This window comes from Triticum dicoccoides, chromosome 3A (genome assembly GCF_002162155.2).
Source record: "Triticum dicoccoides isolate Atlit2015 ecotype Zavitan chromosome 3A, WEW_v2.0, whole genome shotgun sequence".
NCBI classification, from domain to species: Eukaryota; Viridiplantae; Streptophyta; class Magnoliopsida; order Poales; family Poaceae; genus Triticum; species Triticum dicoccoides.
Window position 1 is genome coordinate 650,045,940 of NC_041384.1, and position 19,631 is coordinate 650,065,570.

Genomic DNA, 19,631 nt, shown 5'->3' on the forward strand with positions numbered 1-19,631 from the left:
TAGACACGACACATGCCTCAAAAGCCTTTCATGTTCTTTATTGTGCTGAAATAACATTTTTCTGCTGAAATGTTGCTGAATATTTGTGTGAATTCTTTTTATCCCAACAAGTGGGTGCAAGGATAGAGATAAGCATGGGAGGCTGTCACAGGGACAAGAATGGGAGACCAATACCGATCAGGGCGATCCCCATTGCCAGCTTGACCCACAAGACTGCAACTAATAAGGATAACAACTATGACGGGACCTTCCCTTTGGCGAACCGTCCACGATGCACGTGGACGCCACCCTTCCATGAACATTGGCTAGGATGCAATAGTATGCATTCTTTGCCCAGGAGTAGTACTTTCAATTATTCGGTCACATGCAGTTCGGTGGATTATGGTTTACGATCATCTAATTTGTAATGGGATTATGCATGAAGATACCAATGTGAGGCACATTCAATATGGACAACCATGGCTTTTTTTTCTTTCCGTAACTTGATTGGTTGGTATTTAAATAATATAGTACACCCATTGTCTTAAAATATAAGACGTTTTGTTAACAATGTGATTGAGTAATTAATAACATATATGATCGTGTGTGCCCTAGGTTATACTCATTTTCAAAGAAAAAAACATGGGATAGATTGATTGATATAATCGTTTTTGCACAACTGCTCTGAGTGTGAGTACATAAAAGTACAGGTCATGGCTTTTGCCGGGCCGGCGCGATGGCGCGTGTGGGTGTCGTCACCCTCCTTGGAGGCGTCGCCGAGGTGCATTCAACATTTCCCTCGCTGTATGGAGTTGGTTGTTGTCTCTGGACGAAAGCCTCAATTCGGTCGGATAGGCATGATGGTGGCGTCTCCGACATCGCTCCTCTATTGGGAGCAACGTGTTTGGAGACACGGCTTGGTTCCTCGTTGCTCTCCTTCGATGTTCGCCGTGGTCCTGTTTTGATTCTTGGTGGTGCTATGTACGGCCATAGCCGGTGCGTCCAATACGGTGGCTTCCTCGGATCTGATCAAGTCCTGCCATTTCATTTGCCACCTTCTCTTAGGCATTTAGGGCGGATGGTGCGTCAACAAGCAAAGTTCAATGAGAGAGGTGCTCCGCGTCGGTCGAGACGCGGTGTTAATTATAATCTGTTAGGACAGGCGTGTTTGCTCTGTAGTTTTTGTATGGTCGTTGGTAGCTGTCCCTGGACCTTTCTGGATGTTGTGTTCGTACTACGCTCGTCAGCGAACAATAGTCTTCTTGTAATTAAAATTCTGCCTTCTAAAAAGTTATGGTGCGCATGTACTCTTGGAAAAAAATACAGGTCACAATAATGCGAGCTCGAGAGGGCAAATCTGCAAAAGATGGCAGCCCATGAGAATCCCACATTTTTAGTCAAGATTCTCGCACTAATTTAACCCGTGCGTACGGCCTAATGCCATTGCCACTGCCCCCATCCACCTCCTTCGCGCCCTCGCACTGTCACACACACGACACACTCCACTGCCCTCGCTCCTCCCCCTCCCGCACGCTAGCTGGAGGCGTTCCCAGCCTTTATAACGCGGCGAGGCCACACTGCGGATCCAAGCACGCTCGCCCCCTCCTCGATCCCCTCGTCCCCTCCTCGAGATCCGCTCGGAGCCGCCGCACCCCAGCTCCCCTGCCGGCGAGGTACGAACCCGCCGCCTCCGCATTGCCCGCCTCCCCCTCTTTTCCTCTCCCCGTCCGCCGGAGCGGATCTAGCTCCAGCTCGTCCGTTCGGCTGATTGGCCAGTGGTTTAGTTCACCGCTTTGCTATGGCGTCCGCTAGTAGTGTATTAGATTACGCAGCTTGGAGCCAGCTCTGCCCGCAGATCCGATTGCGATTTGGGCCAGGAATGGGGATTTGCCAGATTTTCCCTTCATTAACGCACACGCTTTGTGGAGTAGTTATGTTTGCGTGCTTGCCGATAGAAGGAGATTTGCTTGCCTTTTTCATGGCTTTCCTCTTGGGAAGCGTCGCCTTGGTAGGAAACAAGATACGGAAACAACGCTTTTCTGGGACTTATTATTGAGTTTTGTAATGCTCTGCGGATCCGGCGCTTCCTTCTTTAGATCTGGTGGTTTGGTTGGTACAGCAGTATAAATTTCTACTGCTCTGGGTTCTAACGATTGTAGTTTAATTTGCTCTAGGTGCGCGCGGTGTGTGCCAGAAAGCAGCAACGCTCTGCAACCTCTGATATAAACAAGCCGCGTGCAGCGGGGGGTGGTCCTGTACATGTGCTAGCGGGACTGATGGCATTTGGCCGAGGCGCGAAGATGGACGGCAGGCGGCCCTCGTCGCCGTCCTCGTCGATGTGCACGACGACCACCGTCGTCGTGTTTGTGGCGCTCTGCATGGTCGGCGCCTGGATGATGACGTCCTCCACCGTCTTCCCGGTAGAGCCTACTTCAAACAAGAAGTCGGAGCCGATAGAGGTGTCAACATCGAATAAGAAGACCGAGGTCAAGGATCAGCGCGCAGAAGTTGGCTTTGGTGAAACCGACGAGGCGGCGAAATCCGGCAGTGTTAGCTCGGAAAAATTCGAGGACACTGACAATAATGACAATGTTCCAGATGAGTCGCATAGTAACAGGGATGCTCCTGAGGAAGAGAAGTTCCCTGAGAACGCAATGGAGAAGCCTGTCGAGATGGCTGAAGAAAAGGAACCACCAAAGGAGAAGGAGGACAGTAAGGATTCGTTCGATGATGCAAATGGAAAATCAGAAGGACAGAGTGCTAAGGAGGGTGGGGAGTCTGGTGATGAGGAGGAGAAGAGCGAGGAGAGGAAAGATAAGGAGACCACCACTGACAATGATGTTGAAAAATCCGATGCAGAGAAGAAGGAAGATCAAGAAGGAAAGTCTGAGGATGATGCAACTGAGCAGCCTCAAATCGAGGAGAAAGTGGAAGAAAGTGGAGAGAAGGAACCAGCTGCAAAAGCTAATGAGGTATTTCCTGATGGAGCTCAGTCTGAACTTCTAAAGGAGTCGAATACCGAGAATGGGTCATTCCCTACACAGGCTGCAGAGTCAAAGAATGAGAAGGAAGCTCAAGCAGCATCAAAATCTTCAGGTGATGAAATCACCTATAGCTGGAAATTATGTAATAGCAGTGCCGTGACAGATTACATACCTTGCCTTGACAATGAGAAGGCTATCAAGAAACTTCATTCTACCAAGCATTATGAACACCGTGAGAGGCATTGCCCTGCGGAGCCTCCGACCTGCCTTGTTCCACTTCCGGAAGGATATAAGCGCCCCATTGAGTGGCCCAAGAGCAGGGACAAGGTACTTCTGTCTTTTCATGATGTTTCCACAACACTGAGTAATCTTTGGTTGATCAACTTCTCCATTTGCTTATTAGAAATGCACTGTTTTTGCAGGTATGGTACAGCAACGTCCCTCACACCAAGCTTGCAGAGTACAAGGGTCATCAGAACTGGGTTAAAGTTTCTGGGGATCATCTTCTGTTTCCTGGGGGCGGGACTCAGTTCAAGAATGGCGCACTCCACTACATCGATACTATTCAGCAGGTTTATTACCATTGCCCCAATTATGACTCATACTTCCACACACGAACAATTGATTAATACTATTTACAGATATCTAAGTCTCGAGGTAACTGTTGCTATCACTCCCTTGAAGGAGATTGCACATGTTCCAGGACTGTGATGCTGAAATTTGCATGTTCTTTCTATGAAACCGATATTATCACCTACTGTATTATGTTTGTCAAAAATCTATGCATTTACATGCTTATCAAACTACCGTGTGCAGGCTTTACCTGATATTGCATGGGGTAAACGAAGCCGTGTGATTCTAGATGTTGGTTGTGGAGTTGCTAGCTTTGGTGGCTACATGTTTGATAGAGATGTGCTTACCATGTCATTTGCTCCAAAAGACGAGCATGAAGCTCAAGTACAGTTTGCGCTCGAGAGGGGAATTCCAGCAATATCAGCTGTAATGGGCACCAAGAGACTTCCATATCCTAGCAGGGTTTTTGATGTCATTCACTGTGCTCGCTGCAGGGTCCCTTGGCACATTGAAGGTTTGTCTTGTTGGTGGCATGTTTTAATTTTCGATTTCTCCTGCTAACTAGTACTATGTACTATATAGTATGAATACAGTTTACGACAAATGGTTACTTTCAGGTGGCAAGCTTTTGCTGGAATTGAACCGACTATTACGTCCTGGTGGTTACTTCGTCTGGTCTGCCACTCCTGTTTACCAAAAGCTCCCTGAAGATGTTGAAATTTGGAATGGTATTGTACCGAACTCCTCTTTCAATACCACTCGTACCGTTATACAGAACGTTGCTGCAATATCAATGAACCGTTTCAAAACCGTCATTTTCCTCTGTTTCTTTAAAGCAGTTCAAATAGCTGTTCACTTGCTTTGGTGATCAGAAATAAATGTTGCTGCCTCTGAATGGCTACGCCTGATTTTCTATCGAACACTGCACCACAACCCACATATAGAGAAACACACGTTGCTTGTAACAGAAGTTCAAGTGTTATAAACTCTCTTTAATTGTTCTTTTTCACAACGGCTGATAGCACAAGTTGTGCTTATATTATCACAAATACAACGAACCATCGGTTAGCACTAGATGTGCCCAACTTCATGAATAGACTAGACCTGTTTAATAAAATAGTAAAATCATGCCACAAACCAACTGCAAAGTTTTTCATCTATCATCCAGGTGAACCAGATCTAACACTCAGTGCCATACTTTTTTCAGCCATGTCTTCTCTGGCAAAGTCCATGTGCTGGAAAATGGTTAAGAAAACAAAGGATACATTAAATCAAGTTGGTATGGCCATATATCAGAAGCCAATGGACAACAATTGCTACGAGAAAAGATCAGAAGACAGCCCACCGCTATGCAAGGAAACTGACGATGCAGATGCTGCATGGTATGGTTAAGGCTCTTTTGCTACCTTATATTTACATATCTGAACTACTATGCCTTTTCTTAAACAATCTTGTGTTATGCAGGAATGTACCTTTGCAAGCGTGCATACCCAAATTGCCGATTGGTCCATCAGTAAGAGGATCAAAATGGCCAGAGATGTGGCCTCAAAGGCTTGAGAAGACTCCCTTCTGGATTGATGGTTCTCATGTTGGAGTTTATGGAAAACCAGCAAATGAAGACTTCGAGGCAGACCATGCACACTGGAAACGTGTTGTAAGTAAGTCGTATGTGAATGGCATGGGAATTGACTGGTCTAAAGTGAGAAATGTCATGGACATGAGAGCCGTATACGGAGGGTAAGTAAAATGGCTTGCTTTAGATCTCTCGATGATGCATTTTGATTTCGAATCCCACTCATTTCACAAAATGTTTCATTCAAGAACACTCATAATGAGAATGGATTCACACCTCCCTTTAGTTATTTCTCTTGGCTAATGTTTTACATTTGTTGCTTTGCAGTTTTGCTGCAGCACTGAGGGACCAAAAAGTCTGGGTTATGAATATCGTGCCAGTTGATTCGCCTGACACACTGCCCATTGTTTATGAGCGTGGCTTGTTTGGAATGTATCATGACTGGTGCGAATCTTTCAGCACTTACCCAAGAACATATGACCTCCTACATGCAGACCATCTCTTCTCAAAGCTCAAAAAGAGGTCAGTGTTTTATTGTCTCAGTGATTGCAGTTTCTTCATACTTGCAGAGGGAGTAAGTAGCTTTGGTTTAAACAAAGAGTGAGAAGGATTTATTTGCTTGACGTTGGACTAGCATTTCCCACCGAATACTTTACTTTTACTGGCTGGTTATTAGTATATTCTTCTGCAAGTATATGTGCTACTGAACTAATGTACTGATTCCAAACTGACTGCTGCGAATAGTTGAGCGAAAAATAGGGCTCATTTGTATCCTATAGCAGTTTTTGCTATGATGCCCATGCTGTGGTGAAATTCTCTTTTCTCCACTTTTTGGAGGATTCCGAACATCAATTCATAGCTCATGAGAAGATTCTTTTGAAAACTCCAAGAAACGTTTTTATTGAAATATTCGTGCAGTGCATCCAAATACCTCTCTGTCGGGTTTAATCTCCCTTTCGAAAGAAAAACACTCTGTAGATGCCACCCAGTTCCTATTTTTATACTGTTCCTGGGTTTCTCCATTCATTCATCAGAGTGGGCCTCAAGTATTTGAGTCCTACAAGGTTCTTGTATAAGTGCCAACAGCATAAAAATAATTAAAAATAAGTAGCAACAGCATGTTTGTGTGTGTTGCATAACTGAATCGTCTCATGCAATTGCTTTGTTCGTTCTCAGATGTAAATTGCTGGGAGTGTTTGCCGAGGTTGACCGGATATTGAGGCCAGAAGGCAAACTGATCGTGAGGGACGACGCAGAGACAATAAGCGAGCTCGAAAGCATGGCGAAGTCCCTGCAGTGGGAGGTGCGCATGACCTACGCCAGGGGCAAGGAAGGGCTGCTCTGCGTCCAAAAGACCACGTGGCGGCCCAAGGAGATCGAAGCAAGCATGTAGTGAAACATACATTCAAGATAAACCGTTATCGGTTAGTGGGTACGTATTACACTAGACTGAATTTTGGCCCTAGGTATAAGCATATGATTCTTGTTGATGCTAAGAAAGGCAAAAGCATTGTGCAGCTGTAGAATCATGTATGTGTTTTTTCGCCCAGTGAGGGCGGCCTTCCATTCTTTCTTTTGCTTGGACAACATTTGTTGTAAAATGAATGTAATGCTGTACTGGAAGTCGATAGGTAGAGCCACGGCACTGAGGGTGGTATCCGTTCTTAAGGAAAACCTCACTTCTGGTAATGCTATGGCTGCGTGATGTCACTTTGTTAGTGGAGCAGCTGAGAAAGAGCTTATGGCTGCGTGCATTGCTTGATGTAGATGCCTGGGGACTGGGGTAATCCTCCTTCTCAAAGTAAAAAAAGAAAGATGTGAAAGAGCCAAACCTGCACTGCATGAACACTGGGAGGAAATTGTTACTATCCTACCAGGAGATTCAGAGAAACATCACCTCTTATGCTTCTAGAGTTCTACTAGTTGCTATCAAATTCCAGATCCATATTACAAGCAAGCAGTAGAGCCCTAGAGGAAGAGAATGAGACAGGAGGAAGCTCCACCCTAGACAGGGACCTTCATTTCAAATTTGTGATCCATTGGATGCCGGGGACTGGACGAACTGGGGTTATTTATCTTACAGCTCGCATACACTTACAGCCATGGCCCACTGTCAGTATTTGATCCACTGGTGGTCTCCCTGACTTGCGGTTGCGGGGGCCGCCATTGCTCACTCTCGTCGGATACAGTGGCCTTCCCCGCACAAGACACGCCTGTACAATTTCTTCAGTTTCGTCAGTTAACATCTTCGGTCTGCTCTCGTCTTCTTCTCGTTCCGCCGCTGCCGCACGCTCAGCCAAGGCATGGGTCTCGTCGCTTCTCCGAGCGGCGCTGCATCCCATCCGGGCTGTCACAGAAAGCTACATACACACACCTGCGAGATATTCAGGACGTGGCGTGGCCGGAAGCCGTCGAAGCAGCAGATCGCTCGGATCGCGATTGCGCCCGCGGAACCAAACAACGGCGCCCATTCCCATCCCGCCGGGTTCGCCTTGGACGGCATCGGCACGCACGCCGACGCTCCGCTCCAAAAATGGCAGCTCCGACGAAGATAAGCGCGAACCATATACAAACAATCTCCGATTTCCCGCCGCATACAGGACACGGAGAGAAACGGGACCACGCCGAGCCGGGCCACGGGAAGAGGAGAGATGCTCCACGGTGGCCTCCGCGTGGCGCAACCCAACAAAAGCCGGCGATTCTCTTCTCCAACTTGATACCAACTACCAAGCCGCAGCGTTTTGTGCGAGAGAGATGAAAGCAAAACCTTGATGGCGTCCGTCCAGAATGGAAATTTCGGGAGGTCCTATTTGCGTGCAAGCGTCCATCCACCCTAGTATTTCTTTCGTGTTCGCTTGACCGCGACGGCTAGTAAGGGTGTGTGCAATGGTTGATAAGACAATTTTATCTTAGCCATGCGACATACGTAGTTTAGAAATCGCGATTAAAATGATGTACAATGAATTATCTCTTGCTCTTGTCTCTAATCTAATAGTTATCTCTCCCTTCTTAAATATAAGTTTTTTTTTATAGATTTCAATATGGACTGTATATGTATTTTAGAGTGTAGGTTTATTCATTTTGCATCGTATGTAGTTCATATTAACATCTTTAAAAAAAGACATATATTTTGAAACAGAGTAAAAATCTCTAAATATGTGCTAAGATCATTGTTGCTAAGAGGTTATCTCTTAGTATTTCTTAGATAAGAGAAGGTAGGCATTTCTTTTATGTTTTCTAAGTTGGAGGCGAAAGAAGACGAAGCAGAAAGCAAAGGCATGAAATGCGTTTATATATATTATATATATATTCCATGATTTCCATGGTATGTACACTAGGTGAGGCGAGAAGGGGGCATGCATATGGCGAGTCGTGACAAACAAGGCTAGGAGGAGGGAACGCGAGCCAGCGTCCAAAAATGGAAGGTGGTGTGGGGCCGGAAATCCACGTGGGCACCACTCCGCCCGGGCCCACCGCACCTGAGAGGGGGGCGCGCGCGCACGTGGGCTGGTCCCGACAAAAATTCCGCGTCGCGATCCTCGGGGCGAATCAGCCCGTGGATCGATCGGGTCAGGCGAGGCGATCAGGCCGCCTGCTGGGCCGCCGGGGCGGGCGGCGGCGGCGAGGTGGAGGAGGAGAACCACTGGGTGAAGGCGTCGAGGGTGCGCGTGTCGGCGCGGTAGTGGCGCTGCGTGAAGCGCATGAGGTCGGCCCAGGTGAAGTCCGGGTACCGCCGCGGGCTCCTCAGGCCCGGCGGCGGCCGCACCACGCGGTCCTCGCGCGGGCACAGGAAGAAGGCCAGCGACCGCCGCTCCTGCCGCCGGTTCACCACCGCCCGGTGCAGGCAGCTCTTGTACCGCCCGTTCGACAGCGCCTGCATGCATGCAAACAACAAAGAAAGCGCCGACTGTTAGTCAGACCACTCAAACGTACGTCGGCTTTCCCGTTCCGTTTCGACGGCTAATCATTTCCGAGGCGCAAGCAAAATTGACGCGCGAGACAAGGACGCATCGCCGCGGCCGTCCCTGGCTCCAAAAAGCAAATGCAGTGTAACATGAGCTGTAAATAAAACTGACTACGAAGGCGGGAGGGGCCTCGATCGCGTCGTGTGTGAACCACGCGACGAGCGGCAGCGCCCACGTGAAGCCCGTCCGACGGGGCGGCGGCCGGGAGCACGGCGCACGTGCATGGCCGTCGCCGTCGACGAGGAGGGGCGGGAAATTAACAGCGACAGACGGAGTGGAGACGCGCCGAAACCAGCAGGATACAGTGCCGTGGGGAAACCTTGTACCGCGCCGTATCTAGATCAGCTGGCCGAGGCCGACCGCCGACGGGCCAAACACCAGGGCAGGAAAGCCCGGCGGCAGCATCCGGCCCTTGCCATGGGCGTAGGAGCAGATTCAGAGCGCGCGCGCGCGCATGCACCTGGGTTGGCCCGCCACCGAAAGCGCCGCCACCTCACCGTCACCGCCGCTACTGTACAAAACCACCAGGCCTACATGGCTTGCTATCCCCTATCTTTTCCCGCGCTCTGATTGGCTCCGCACCTAGTGCTCGCACCCTTTTTTGGACGGACGGATAGATAGATGGAATAAAACCCTACTTTCGCAGACCACTAGAAATGGATACGCTGATCCATGTACTACCACGTCTTCATCGGTAGAATTGACGAGTCTAAAGTGATGGCGATTACCACTACTCCCTAATAACAGGTTCCTTCAGGCATCGTCCTAGGAAGGAAGGGATGATGATGATGAGGACCGCTACTCTCTCCGTTTCTTTTTACCCACATATACTACTAGTAAGTTATACGTGCATAGCATGTGAGGGCTTGCTTAGTCAAATTACAACTAAAGATAGACATGTTGGTGTATTAGTTATAGCAGAGGAATGGAATTGTTAGCCATATGCATGACGTATAAGATGCAAAAATCACGTCGTGTGTGTTTTGTCTAGGTGTCTTTTTTGGCTATCTCAAAGCTAATGTTCTATCCACAAAGATAAAATAAGATTTATGAACGTACATAGGCTTGAAATACGAAGTAAAAACGAATGACAGTTTGGATAAAACAGAAGTTAGGAGAGTCTTGAGTATGCAAGAGGCTATAATAAAGTAGAAGTGTGCTTTAAAATTCTGTGCAAAATGTCCATATAGCGTATGCTCATCCATAGATTCTTCTAGACAGTACACATGGCAAAATCCGGTGAGGTAATGAGAAGATCCAACGGTCAGCAACACAAGGATTTGCCACCTCTCTATGGTCGGTTTGGCTTCATCTAACGGTTGTTATTTAAAGTTATTCGTACATTATATAGTGGTATAAATTTGTGTGAAACCAAACTACACCAAGTTTGACATATTACCCCCCAACGACTTATACTTAGGAACGGAGGGAGTAGTTTACATTACAAAAATTCCGACATCTACAACACCTAAAGTACAAAAAATAACTTCATGATGCCTCTAATAATATTGACTTCATGTTACAAATGTTGATATTTTTTCCTATAAAATAGACCAGGCAAATTTTATATACAAACTAAAAAGAAATGGATGAAGTATGTCAGTTCGGCGTAACTACTACTCCCTTCGTCCCATAATAGTATATAGTAAGATATTTTTGCAAGCTAAGATTGCTTGCATACCCGCAAAAGAAAACATTGCTTGCAAAAACGTCTTATGTTATGGGATAGATTAGTACCAACTAGTGCATGTTAATTCAAGCTGTCGAGTCTTAGAATCTAATAATGAGCGTTGATTGGCGCTGAGAAAGAAAATAAATCACGTACGTCATGTCAGAAGCTTTACGGTGATAGGCCTACCAGCGGCTCGCTTGTTAGGAAGCAGAGTGCAATCACGTCATGTCAGTAGGCTCCCACGGTCCCTCTCTCTTTGTTCCGGAACAGCGAGGCAGTTTTTATGGGCCGGTTCGCTCGTTAGGAAGCAGAGCACAGCGGAACAGAGCACGGGTAGTTGACTACTGTATACCCCCCCATTAGTGAGCGAAAGCAACGCCTGATACGAGCAGCAGTAGCAATTACCATGAAGGTGTCGCCGATGTTGATGACCATGGCGCCGGGGACGGGGCGGACGGGCCGCCAGTCGCCGTCGACGAGGACCTCCAGCCCGCCCACGTCGTCCTGCAGCAGGATGGTGAGCGCCGTGGGGTCGCAGTGCGGGCCCGTCCCCAGCGTGCGCTCCGGCTCCGGGCACGGCGGGTAGTAGTTGCACCGCATGATGGAGCTGCTGTCCGCGAAGAAGTCCCGGTAGTACCCGCGCTTCTCCACCCCCAGGCCCAGCTCCAGCAGCTCCATGATCCTCAGCGACAGCTCCTTCATCTTCTCGCAGTACTCCTGGTACACCCTCCTGCACGTGTTCTCTTGTCACTACTCACCACGTAGTACGGCGGCTTCAAGTACTCGTACGTGGGCGCCGATCGAACGTAGGATCGCGCGGAAACAAAAAGAAAAATGCAGTGGCGGGGATGGATTCGTGCTGGCCGGATAGGGTGGATATATTACCCCATTGGCTCGTAGTCCGGCCCGAGGGTGCTGGTGAAGTAGTCCACCACGACGGGCGCGGCGCCGGCGCGGTCGTGGAAGCCGAAGGAGAGGGTCTCCTTCCAGGGGAGCTTGGAGGCGAACCGGTCCGCGTGCGCGCTCGTGTACCCGGACACGGTCCCCGGGACGCGCCGCGCGCGCTGCTTCTCGGCCAGCGGCAGCCCGAAGAAGCCGCTCGCGCCGTCCAGCGCCGCGCGCGCCAGGGCGTCGTCCACGCCGTGCCCGGACACCTGGAAGAACCCGTGCGTGGCGCACGCCGCGGCCACCTGCGCCACGGCGCGGCGGAGCCCTGCGGCGTCGCCATTGCGCAGCACGCCCACGTCCACCACCGGCACGGCCAGCTCCTCGGCCGTGGTGGGGCGCACCTCGGCGTGGGGCCACACGAACGGGGCGGGGATCTTCGGCTCCCTCCGGAGGTCGTACACCGCGGTGGCCGCGCCGCCGTTCTTGTTGACGGCCGCCTTGGCGGCGAACGGGTCAATGCTGGGAGCGGGAGGCTGGAGGAGCAGGGGAGTTGCAGGGCTGGTGTCCATGGCCGCAGGCGAGCGCGCGCTGGCGGCGCTGCAGTGAGGCGGACGCGTGAGGGATGGTTCTTGCTGAGCGGTCTGGAGCACCATGAGATGAGAGGCGTGTGAGCTAGCTGCGAGTGAGTGTGCGGGAGAGCTGTCTGGCATGGTGGGCTATTTGTAATCGGGGGAGTGAGGGAGAAGAAAGTGGAGGAGGAATATATTTGGAGGGAGGCGAAGCGGGCCCAGGATACAAGAGACAAGAAGGTGCATACCACCAATCCACCACGAAGAGAATGGGATAAAAGCTTTTGCGGGTCTGATCCCTACACTGGACTATCCATCACCGTCCGATCATACGTTGAGATTCATGAGATCACAACTGGATGGTGATTAGGATAAATAAGTGCTTTGCTACATCTACCTAGCGACTTACTACCAAGGAAAGGCCTACGTCATTAGTTGGCAGGTTTTAATTGGTTTTAATTAGGCGCCCGGGCCCACCCTGAAATTCAGGGGGGCAATTTAGTTATTTATTTTGCATGATAATTTGTGTCTCATTCGTATCATAAAGATTAAAGGGGTATTTGTTTTCAGGGATTTTTTTATGTAGGGACTAGAAAAAGTCCCTCTTAAAAACTTTTTTACCAAACGGGAGGGACTTTTTAGGGACTAAACTAGTCATTTGGGACTAAATGAAGAAGACTCTCAAGGAGAGTCTTCTTGGGATTTTTTGGGACTTTTCCAACAATACCCCTCCATGCACCCATTGGCCCGCCACCCCATGATGTTGTTTGATTGTTATTTTTTTATATACTAGAGGCAACATGGTCATTTAATAACCTCTAGGAAGGGATTAGGAATTTTTTAGTCTCTGGAAACAAACAGGGAGGGAGTTTTTAGTTGGGACTAGAAAAAGTCCTAGGACTAGAGAACCAAACACCACCTAAGTACAAGTCACATAAAGACCGACATGACAAAACTGAAAACACAACATAATGCTTGACACCAACGCCGCCTGTCACCTGTCTCCGACACCACTACAACAGCCACCGAAAGAAATAAAATGACGGATCACCTTCTCACCCGAGCTCGACGCGGCTCCATCGATGATATGCAGCTTTGCGGACTTTCAAGGTGGCTTGCCAAAGGCGAAACCATCACCGTTGAACGAATCAAACCAGGGCAACACCCCAGACACGCCATCAAACTTAGGGGAGGAGGGTAATTACGTAGGTTGCGTACAAAGCTTTTGTAGGTCTAGCATTTTTGGATAAATAAATACGCGTTGAGGGGTTATTCCTAAGTAACGGGCACCCGTGAGCTGCACAATTGACGGCTGACGCCTCCTCTCCCCCCGAATGTATCCGTTGCACCGGACAGTAAAATTGTACTATAAACGTCCTTAAAATACCAGTTTTCTTGGCAAAAAAAAACCAGTTTTTTTTATGTAGCACATACAAACGACGTGATATCATGAAATTTGAAACCAAAACTCGAAACCTAGCTCCGAAAACAAAGATGACAAATTTGCCGCAATAGTGATAATTGGCCAAAATTAAAGCCCAACCTTACATTAGGTACTATTAAGTGCCAATTTTCTCCATTTTTGCTCTCGACTTGTGCTAAAAATTTGCTCTCGGCCCATGTCATGCATTTTTCAAACTTTTAAAAGCATCAACAAGTGTTGGGCACGGTGGGTACACAAGATGCTCCTCCCTCCCCACAAACTTTAAGCTTAAGAATAAAGGAGCATTCAAGTCTGAAAGAGGATTTGCAAACTTCTAGCTCGAACCAACAAAAAAGTTTGTCATTTGCCTAGCTTTACATATAAAGCCAAACAACTGAACCGGTACAAACTAGTGACGGAACCGTCATACAAGCCCGCGAAAAAAACATCACCTAAGCAAGGGCACAACTGCACCCAACCGAACATTGAGTGTGAAAACTGGAGACGCCACACCTAACAGGAGACAACCAAAACTATTGGACATACCGGATACCATAGTGCGAAACACACAGAGCCATCTCTGGAAAAGGTCGACTCGTCATTAAGAAAGTCCCTCACTTCGGGTCGTGGAGCACCGCCCTGCTAGGAGAGAGCAAGGACATAAAACATGTGCCAGAAGCACAAGTATAAACGATAGAATACTAACAGGATCACCTCACGCTAGAGTCGAAGACACTGCAAGGAAGAGACAATGCATGCCCAAAGCCAGCGGACAGTTGCAAGCGGAAGGGAGCGAGGGTCCACGTCGATGCTCTCAAGAGAGTGATGACGCCAAGTGGGACCGCCGACGAGCCTCGAGAGTACGATGAATGGTTTTCACCAGGGGCCCGGGCACTAAGAGGAGACCCAAAACAATGTTCCCAAGAGGGAAGCGACACCCATAGGCGCCACCATTGCCGGTGTCGGAGTGCAGAGCTTTCTCTCAAACCCTCACATGTGCCACCGATAGAGCCAAAGTTGCAGGCCTAACCCGTGAGGGGTGACCACTGACGCCAGCGCAAGGCCTCCAGATCCAAACCAGGGAGCCACCGCCGTCGAAGCCACGATGGCACCTGCATCATCCGCGACCCCACCTCTTGCTACACTCATAGCCAAGAGCATACACCACCAAGGAGTTTGCAACGTACCTCTGCGTAGAGCCAATCATGTAGCCTCACCAACCAGATACGTCGCCCCGGCTTCCAGGAGACACACACCACCGTCGTTAGGGCACGAGGCCGTCGAAAAGTAGGCATTTTGAGATGAACAACGCAAGGACGGAGCCGCCCTGTCGTAGCATCACCACGGTCAGGGCCGACCAACAAAGATGTCGACCCACAAGCAGAGGACAACCCGCTACAAGTGGCCATTTCCCCTCTGGATCCGGCTCCACCACAATTGGTACAAGGATCACCACCACTAGGAATAAAAGCAACAAAAGTTCAAATCTAAATTGAGATCACAAGTCGAGATAATGTTAATGGGCCTAGTTAATGCAATATGATGATTTGCTATCATTAAATTTAATTTGCGAATTTTAGACAAGTAGGTGTTTTTCTTACATGATTTGCTCAATTCCTTTTGCGGGTAATGATTTGCTCAATTAGTTTTGTGTAGAGGTCGGGTGACGACTGAGAAAAACACGTTTCACTCAACTATCTTAGGTTTTAATTTTGATTGTCTTACTGAGTGTCACAAGGCGGCGTGTGGCCAGCCCTCTAATTGTGTCTCCCTCTGCCGCACGTACACAGATTGATTGCTTCTGATGCCGTAACACGCGATGATGTGTACTCCATCATTTTTCTTAATGTAGTGTGTATATACTTTTAAAAAAGATCAAACTTTACAAATTTTGACCAGATTTATAGAGAAAATTATTTATATCTATAATTCTAAATATATAAAATATGAAAGTACATCTTATCACGAATCTAAAGATATATGTTCAACATTTTAGATGTAAATATACTTTTCTTCATAAGTTTGGTCAATATGGAATGGATGGAGCAGGAAGCTGCATGCATCGCGCGCACGAATATACATCGACTGGGACTTTCTTAAGTCTTGGTCAACTGAGATTTAGCAATCCCGTTTCTTTTATTATTACCGTTGGTGCGCCACAAGATAAGACAAGTGCACCCGATACTACTACATCCTCCGACCAGAAAATGTTGGGGAATGTAGCAATAATTCAAAATTTTCCTACGTGTCACCAAGATCAATCTATGGAGTCATCTAGCAACGAGGGAGGAGTGGATCTACATACCCTTGTAGATCGCGCGCGGAAGCGCTCAAGAGAACGGGGTTGATGGAGTCGTACTCGTCGTGATCCAAATCACCGATGATTCTAGCGCCGAACGGACGGCACCTCCGCGTTCAACACACGTACGGAGCAGCGACGTCTCCTCCTTCTTGATCCAGCAAGGGGGGAGGAGAGGTTGAGGAAGATGGCTCCAGCAGCAGCACGACGGCGTGGTGGTGATGGAGCTGCAGTACTCCGGCAGGGCTTCGCTAAGCTCTATGGAGGAGGAGGAGGTGTTGGAGAGGGAGAGGGAGGCACCAAGGCGTAGGTTGAGAGGCCCTCCTTCCCCCACTATATATAGGGAGCCTAGGGAGGGGGCGCCGGCCCTAGGAGATGCAATCTCCTAGGGGGGGCGGCGGCCAAGGGAGGAGTCCCTCCTCCCCAAGGCACCTAGGGGGTGCCTTCCCCCTTTGGGACTCTTCCCCTAGGGTTTTCCCACCCTAGGAGCATGGGCCCTAGAGGGAAGTGGCGCCCCAACCCACTTTGGGCTGGATCCCTTCCCACTTCAGCCCATGGGGTCCTCCGGGATAGGTGGCCCCACCCGGTGGACCCCCGGGACCCTTCCGGTGGTCCCGGTACAATACCGGTGACCCCGAAACTTGTCCCGATGGCCGAAATAGCACTTCCTATATATAATTCTTTACCTCCGGACCATTCCGGAACTCCTCGTGACGTCCGGGATCTCATCCGGGACTCCGAACAACATTCGGGTTACTGCATATACATATCCCTACAACCCTAGCGTCACCGAACCTTAAGTGTGTAGACCCTACGGGTTCGGGAGACATGCAGACATGACCGAGATGACTCTCTGGTCGATAACCAACAACGGGATCTGGATACCCATGTTGGCTCCCACATGTTCCACGATGATCGGATAAACCACGATGTCAAGGACTTAATCAATCCCGTATACAATTCCCTTTGTCTAGCGGTACGATACTTGCCCGAGATTCGATCGTCGGTATCCCGATACCTTGTTCAATCTCATTACCGGCAAGTCTCTTTACTCGTTTCCGTAACACATCATCCCGTGATCAACTCCTTGATCACATTGTGCACATTATGATGATGTCCTACCGAGTGGGCCCAGAGATACCTCTCCGTCACACGGAGTGACAAATCCCAGTCTCGATTCGTGCCAACCCAACAGACACTTTCGGAGATACCTGTAGTGTACCTTTATAGCCACCCAGTTACGTTGTGACGTTTGGCACACCCAAAGCGCTCCTACGGTATCCGAGAGTTGCACAATCTCATGGTCTAAGGAAATGATACTTGACATTAGAAAAGCTTTAGCGAACGAACTACACGATCTTTGTGCTAGGCTTAGGATTGGGTCTTGTCCATCACATCATTCTCCTAATGATGTGATCCCGTTATCAACGACATCCAATGTCCATGGTCAGGAAACCGTAACCATCTATTGATTAACGAGCTAGTCAACTAGAGGCTTACTAGGGACATGGTGTTGTCTATGTATCCACACATGTATCTGAGTTTCCTATCAATACAATTCTAGCATGGACAATAAACGATTATCATGAACAAGGAAATATAATAATAACCAATTTATTATTGCCTCTAGGGCATATTTTCAACAGTCTCCCACTTGCACTAGAGTCAATAATCTAGTTCACATCGCCATGTGATTAACACTCACAGGTCACATCGCCATGTGACCACCATCCAAAGAGTTTACTAGATTCAATAATCTAGTTCACATCACTATGTGATTAACACTCAATGAGTTCTGGGTTTGATCATGTTATGCTTGTGAGAGAGGTTTTAGTCAACGGGTCTGAATCTTTCAGATCCGTATGTACTTCGCAAATCTCTATGTCATCTTGTAGATGCAGCTACTACGCTATATTTGGAGCCATTTCAAATAACTGTTCTACTTGGAGCTATTCTAAATTGTTGCTCCATGATACGTATCCGGTATCTCTACTCAGAGCTATCCGGATAGGTGTTAAGCTTGCATCGACGTAACTCTTTACGTCGAACTCTTTATCACCTCCATAACCAAGAAACATATCCTTATTCCTCTAAGGATAATTTAGACCACTATCTGGTGATCTACTCCTAGATTACCTTTGTACCCTCTTGCCAGATATGTGGCAAGGCACACATCAGGTGCGGTACTCAGCATGGCATACCGTATAGAGCCTATGACAAAAGCATAGGGGACGACATTCGTCCTTTCTCTTTCTTCTGCCGTGGTCGAGCTTTAAGTCTTAACTTCATACCTTACAACTCAGGCAAGAACTCCTTCTTTGACTGATCTATCTTGAACACCTTCAAGATCATGTCAAGGTATGTGCTCATTTGAAAGTACCATTAAGCGTTTTGATCTATCCTTATAGATCTTGATGCTCAACGTTCAAGTAGCTTAATCCAGGCTTTCCATTGAAAAACACTTTTCAAATAACTCTGCATGCTTTCTAGAAATTCTACATCATTTCTGATCAACAACATGTTAACAACACATACTCATCGGAAATTCTATAGTGCTCCCACTCACTTCTTTGCAAATACAAGTTTCTCATAAACTTTGTATACACCCAAAATCTTTGATCATCTCATCAAAGCATACATTCCAACTCCGAGATGCTTACTCCAGTCCTTAGAAGGATTGCTGGAGCTTTGCATACTTATTAGTATCTTTCAGGATTGACAAAAACCTTCCAGCTGTATCACATACAACCTTTCCTCAAGAAAATCGTCGAGGAAACAATGTTTTGACATCCTATCTGCAAGATTTCATAAATAATGCAGTAATCGCTAATATAATTCCAACAGACTCTTAGCATCGCTACGAGTGAGAAAGTCTCATCATAGTCAACTTCTTGAACTTGTCGGAAAAAAATCTTAAAGACAAGTCGAGCTTTCTTAATGGTGATACTTACCATCATTGTCCGTCTTCCTTTTAAAATCCATCTGTACTCAATAGCCTTACGACCATCGAGCCGTTCTGCCAAAGTCTACACTTTGTTTTCATACATGGATCCTCTCTCGGATTTTATGGCCTCGAGCCATTTATTGGAATCCGGGCCCACCATCGCTTCTCCATGGCTCGTAGGTTCATTGTTGTCTAGCAACATGACTTCCAAGACAGGATCACGTACCACTCTGAAGTAGTACGCATCCTTGTCATCCCACGAGGTTTGGTAGTGACTTGATCTGAAGTTTCATGATCACTATCATAAGCTTCCACTTCAATTGGTGTAGGTGCCACAGGAACAACTTCCTGTGCCCTGCCACACACTAGTTGAAGAGACGGTTCATCAACCTCATCAAGTCTCCACCATCCTCCCACTCAATTCTTTCGAGAGAAACTTTTCCTCGAGAAAGGACCCGATTCTAGAAACAATCCCTTATTGTTTTCGGTTCTGAGATAGGAGGTATACCCAACTGTTTTGGGTGTCCTATGAAGATGCATTTATCCGCTTTGGGTTCGAGCTTATCAGCCTAAAACTTTTTCGCATAAGCGTCGCAGCCCCAAACTTTTAAGAAATGACAGCTTAGGTTTCTCTAAACCATAGTTCATACGGTGTCATCTCATCAGAATTACGTGGTGCCCTATTTAAAGTGAATGTGGTTGTCTCTAATGCCCAACCCATAAACTATCGTGGTAATTCGATAAGAGACATCATGGTATGCA

General features: G+C 47.9%; 2 protein-coding genes across 2 annotated transcripts; one reads left to right on the forward strand and one right to left on the reverse strand.

Moving 5' to 3' along the window:
• The first annotated feature begins 1,453 nt into the window (after positions 1-1,453).
• On the forward strand, positions 1,454-6,798 carry LOC119269943 (probable methyltransferase PMT24). Its single transcript, XM_037551891.1, has 9 exons — positions 1,454-1,652; positions 2,154-3,290; positions 3,386-3,535; positions 3,780-4,050; positions 4,154-4,264; positions 4,744-4,918; positions 5,001-5,273; positions 5,437-5,631; positions 6,286-6,798. Exons 2-9 carry the CDS (start codon positions 2,256-2,258, stop codon positions 6,500-6,502), a joined length of 2,427 nt encoding a protein of 808 aa, XP_037407788.1. The 5' UTR covers positions 1,454-1,652; positions 2,154-2,255; the 3' UTR covers positions 6,503-6,798.
• Positions 6,799-8,375: 1,577 nt separating this feature from the next.
• On the reverse strand, positions 8,376-12,336 carry LOC119269944 (gibberellin 20 oxidase 2-like). The gene is made up of 3 exons (XM_037551892.1): positions 11,632-12,336; positions 11,152-11,476; positions 8,376-8,983 (listed from the first exon to the last, which is right to left on the reverse strand). Exons 1-3 carry the CDS (start codon positions 12,285-12,287, stop codon positions 8,693-8,695), a joined length of 1,272 nt encoding a protein of 423 aa, XP_037407789.1. The 5' UTR covers positions 12,288-12,336; the 3' UTR covers positions 8,376-8,692.
• Between the last annotated feature and the right edge of the window lie 7,295 nt (positions 12,337-19,631).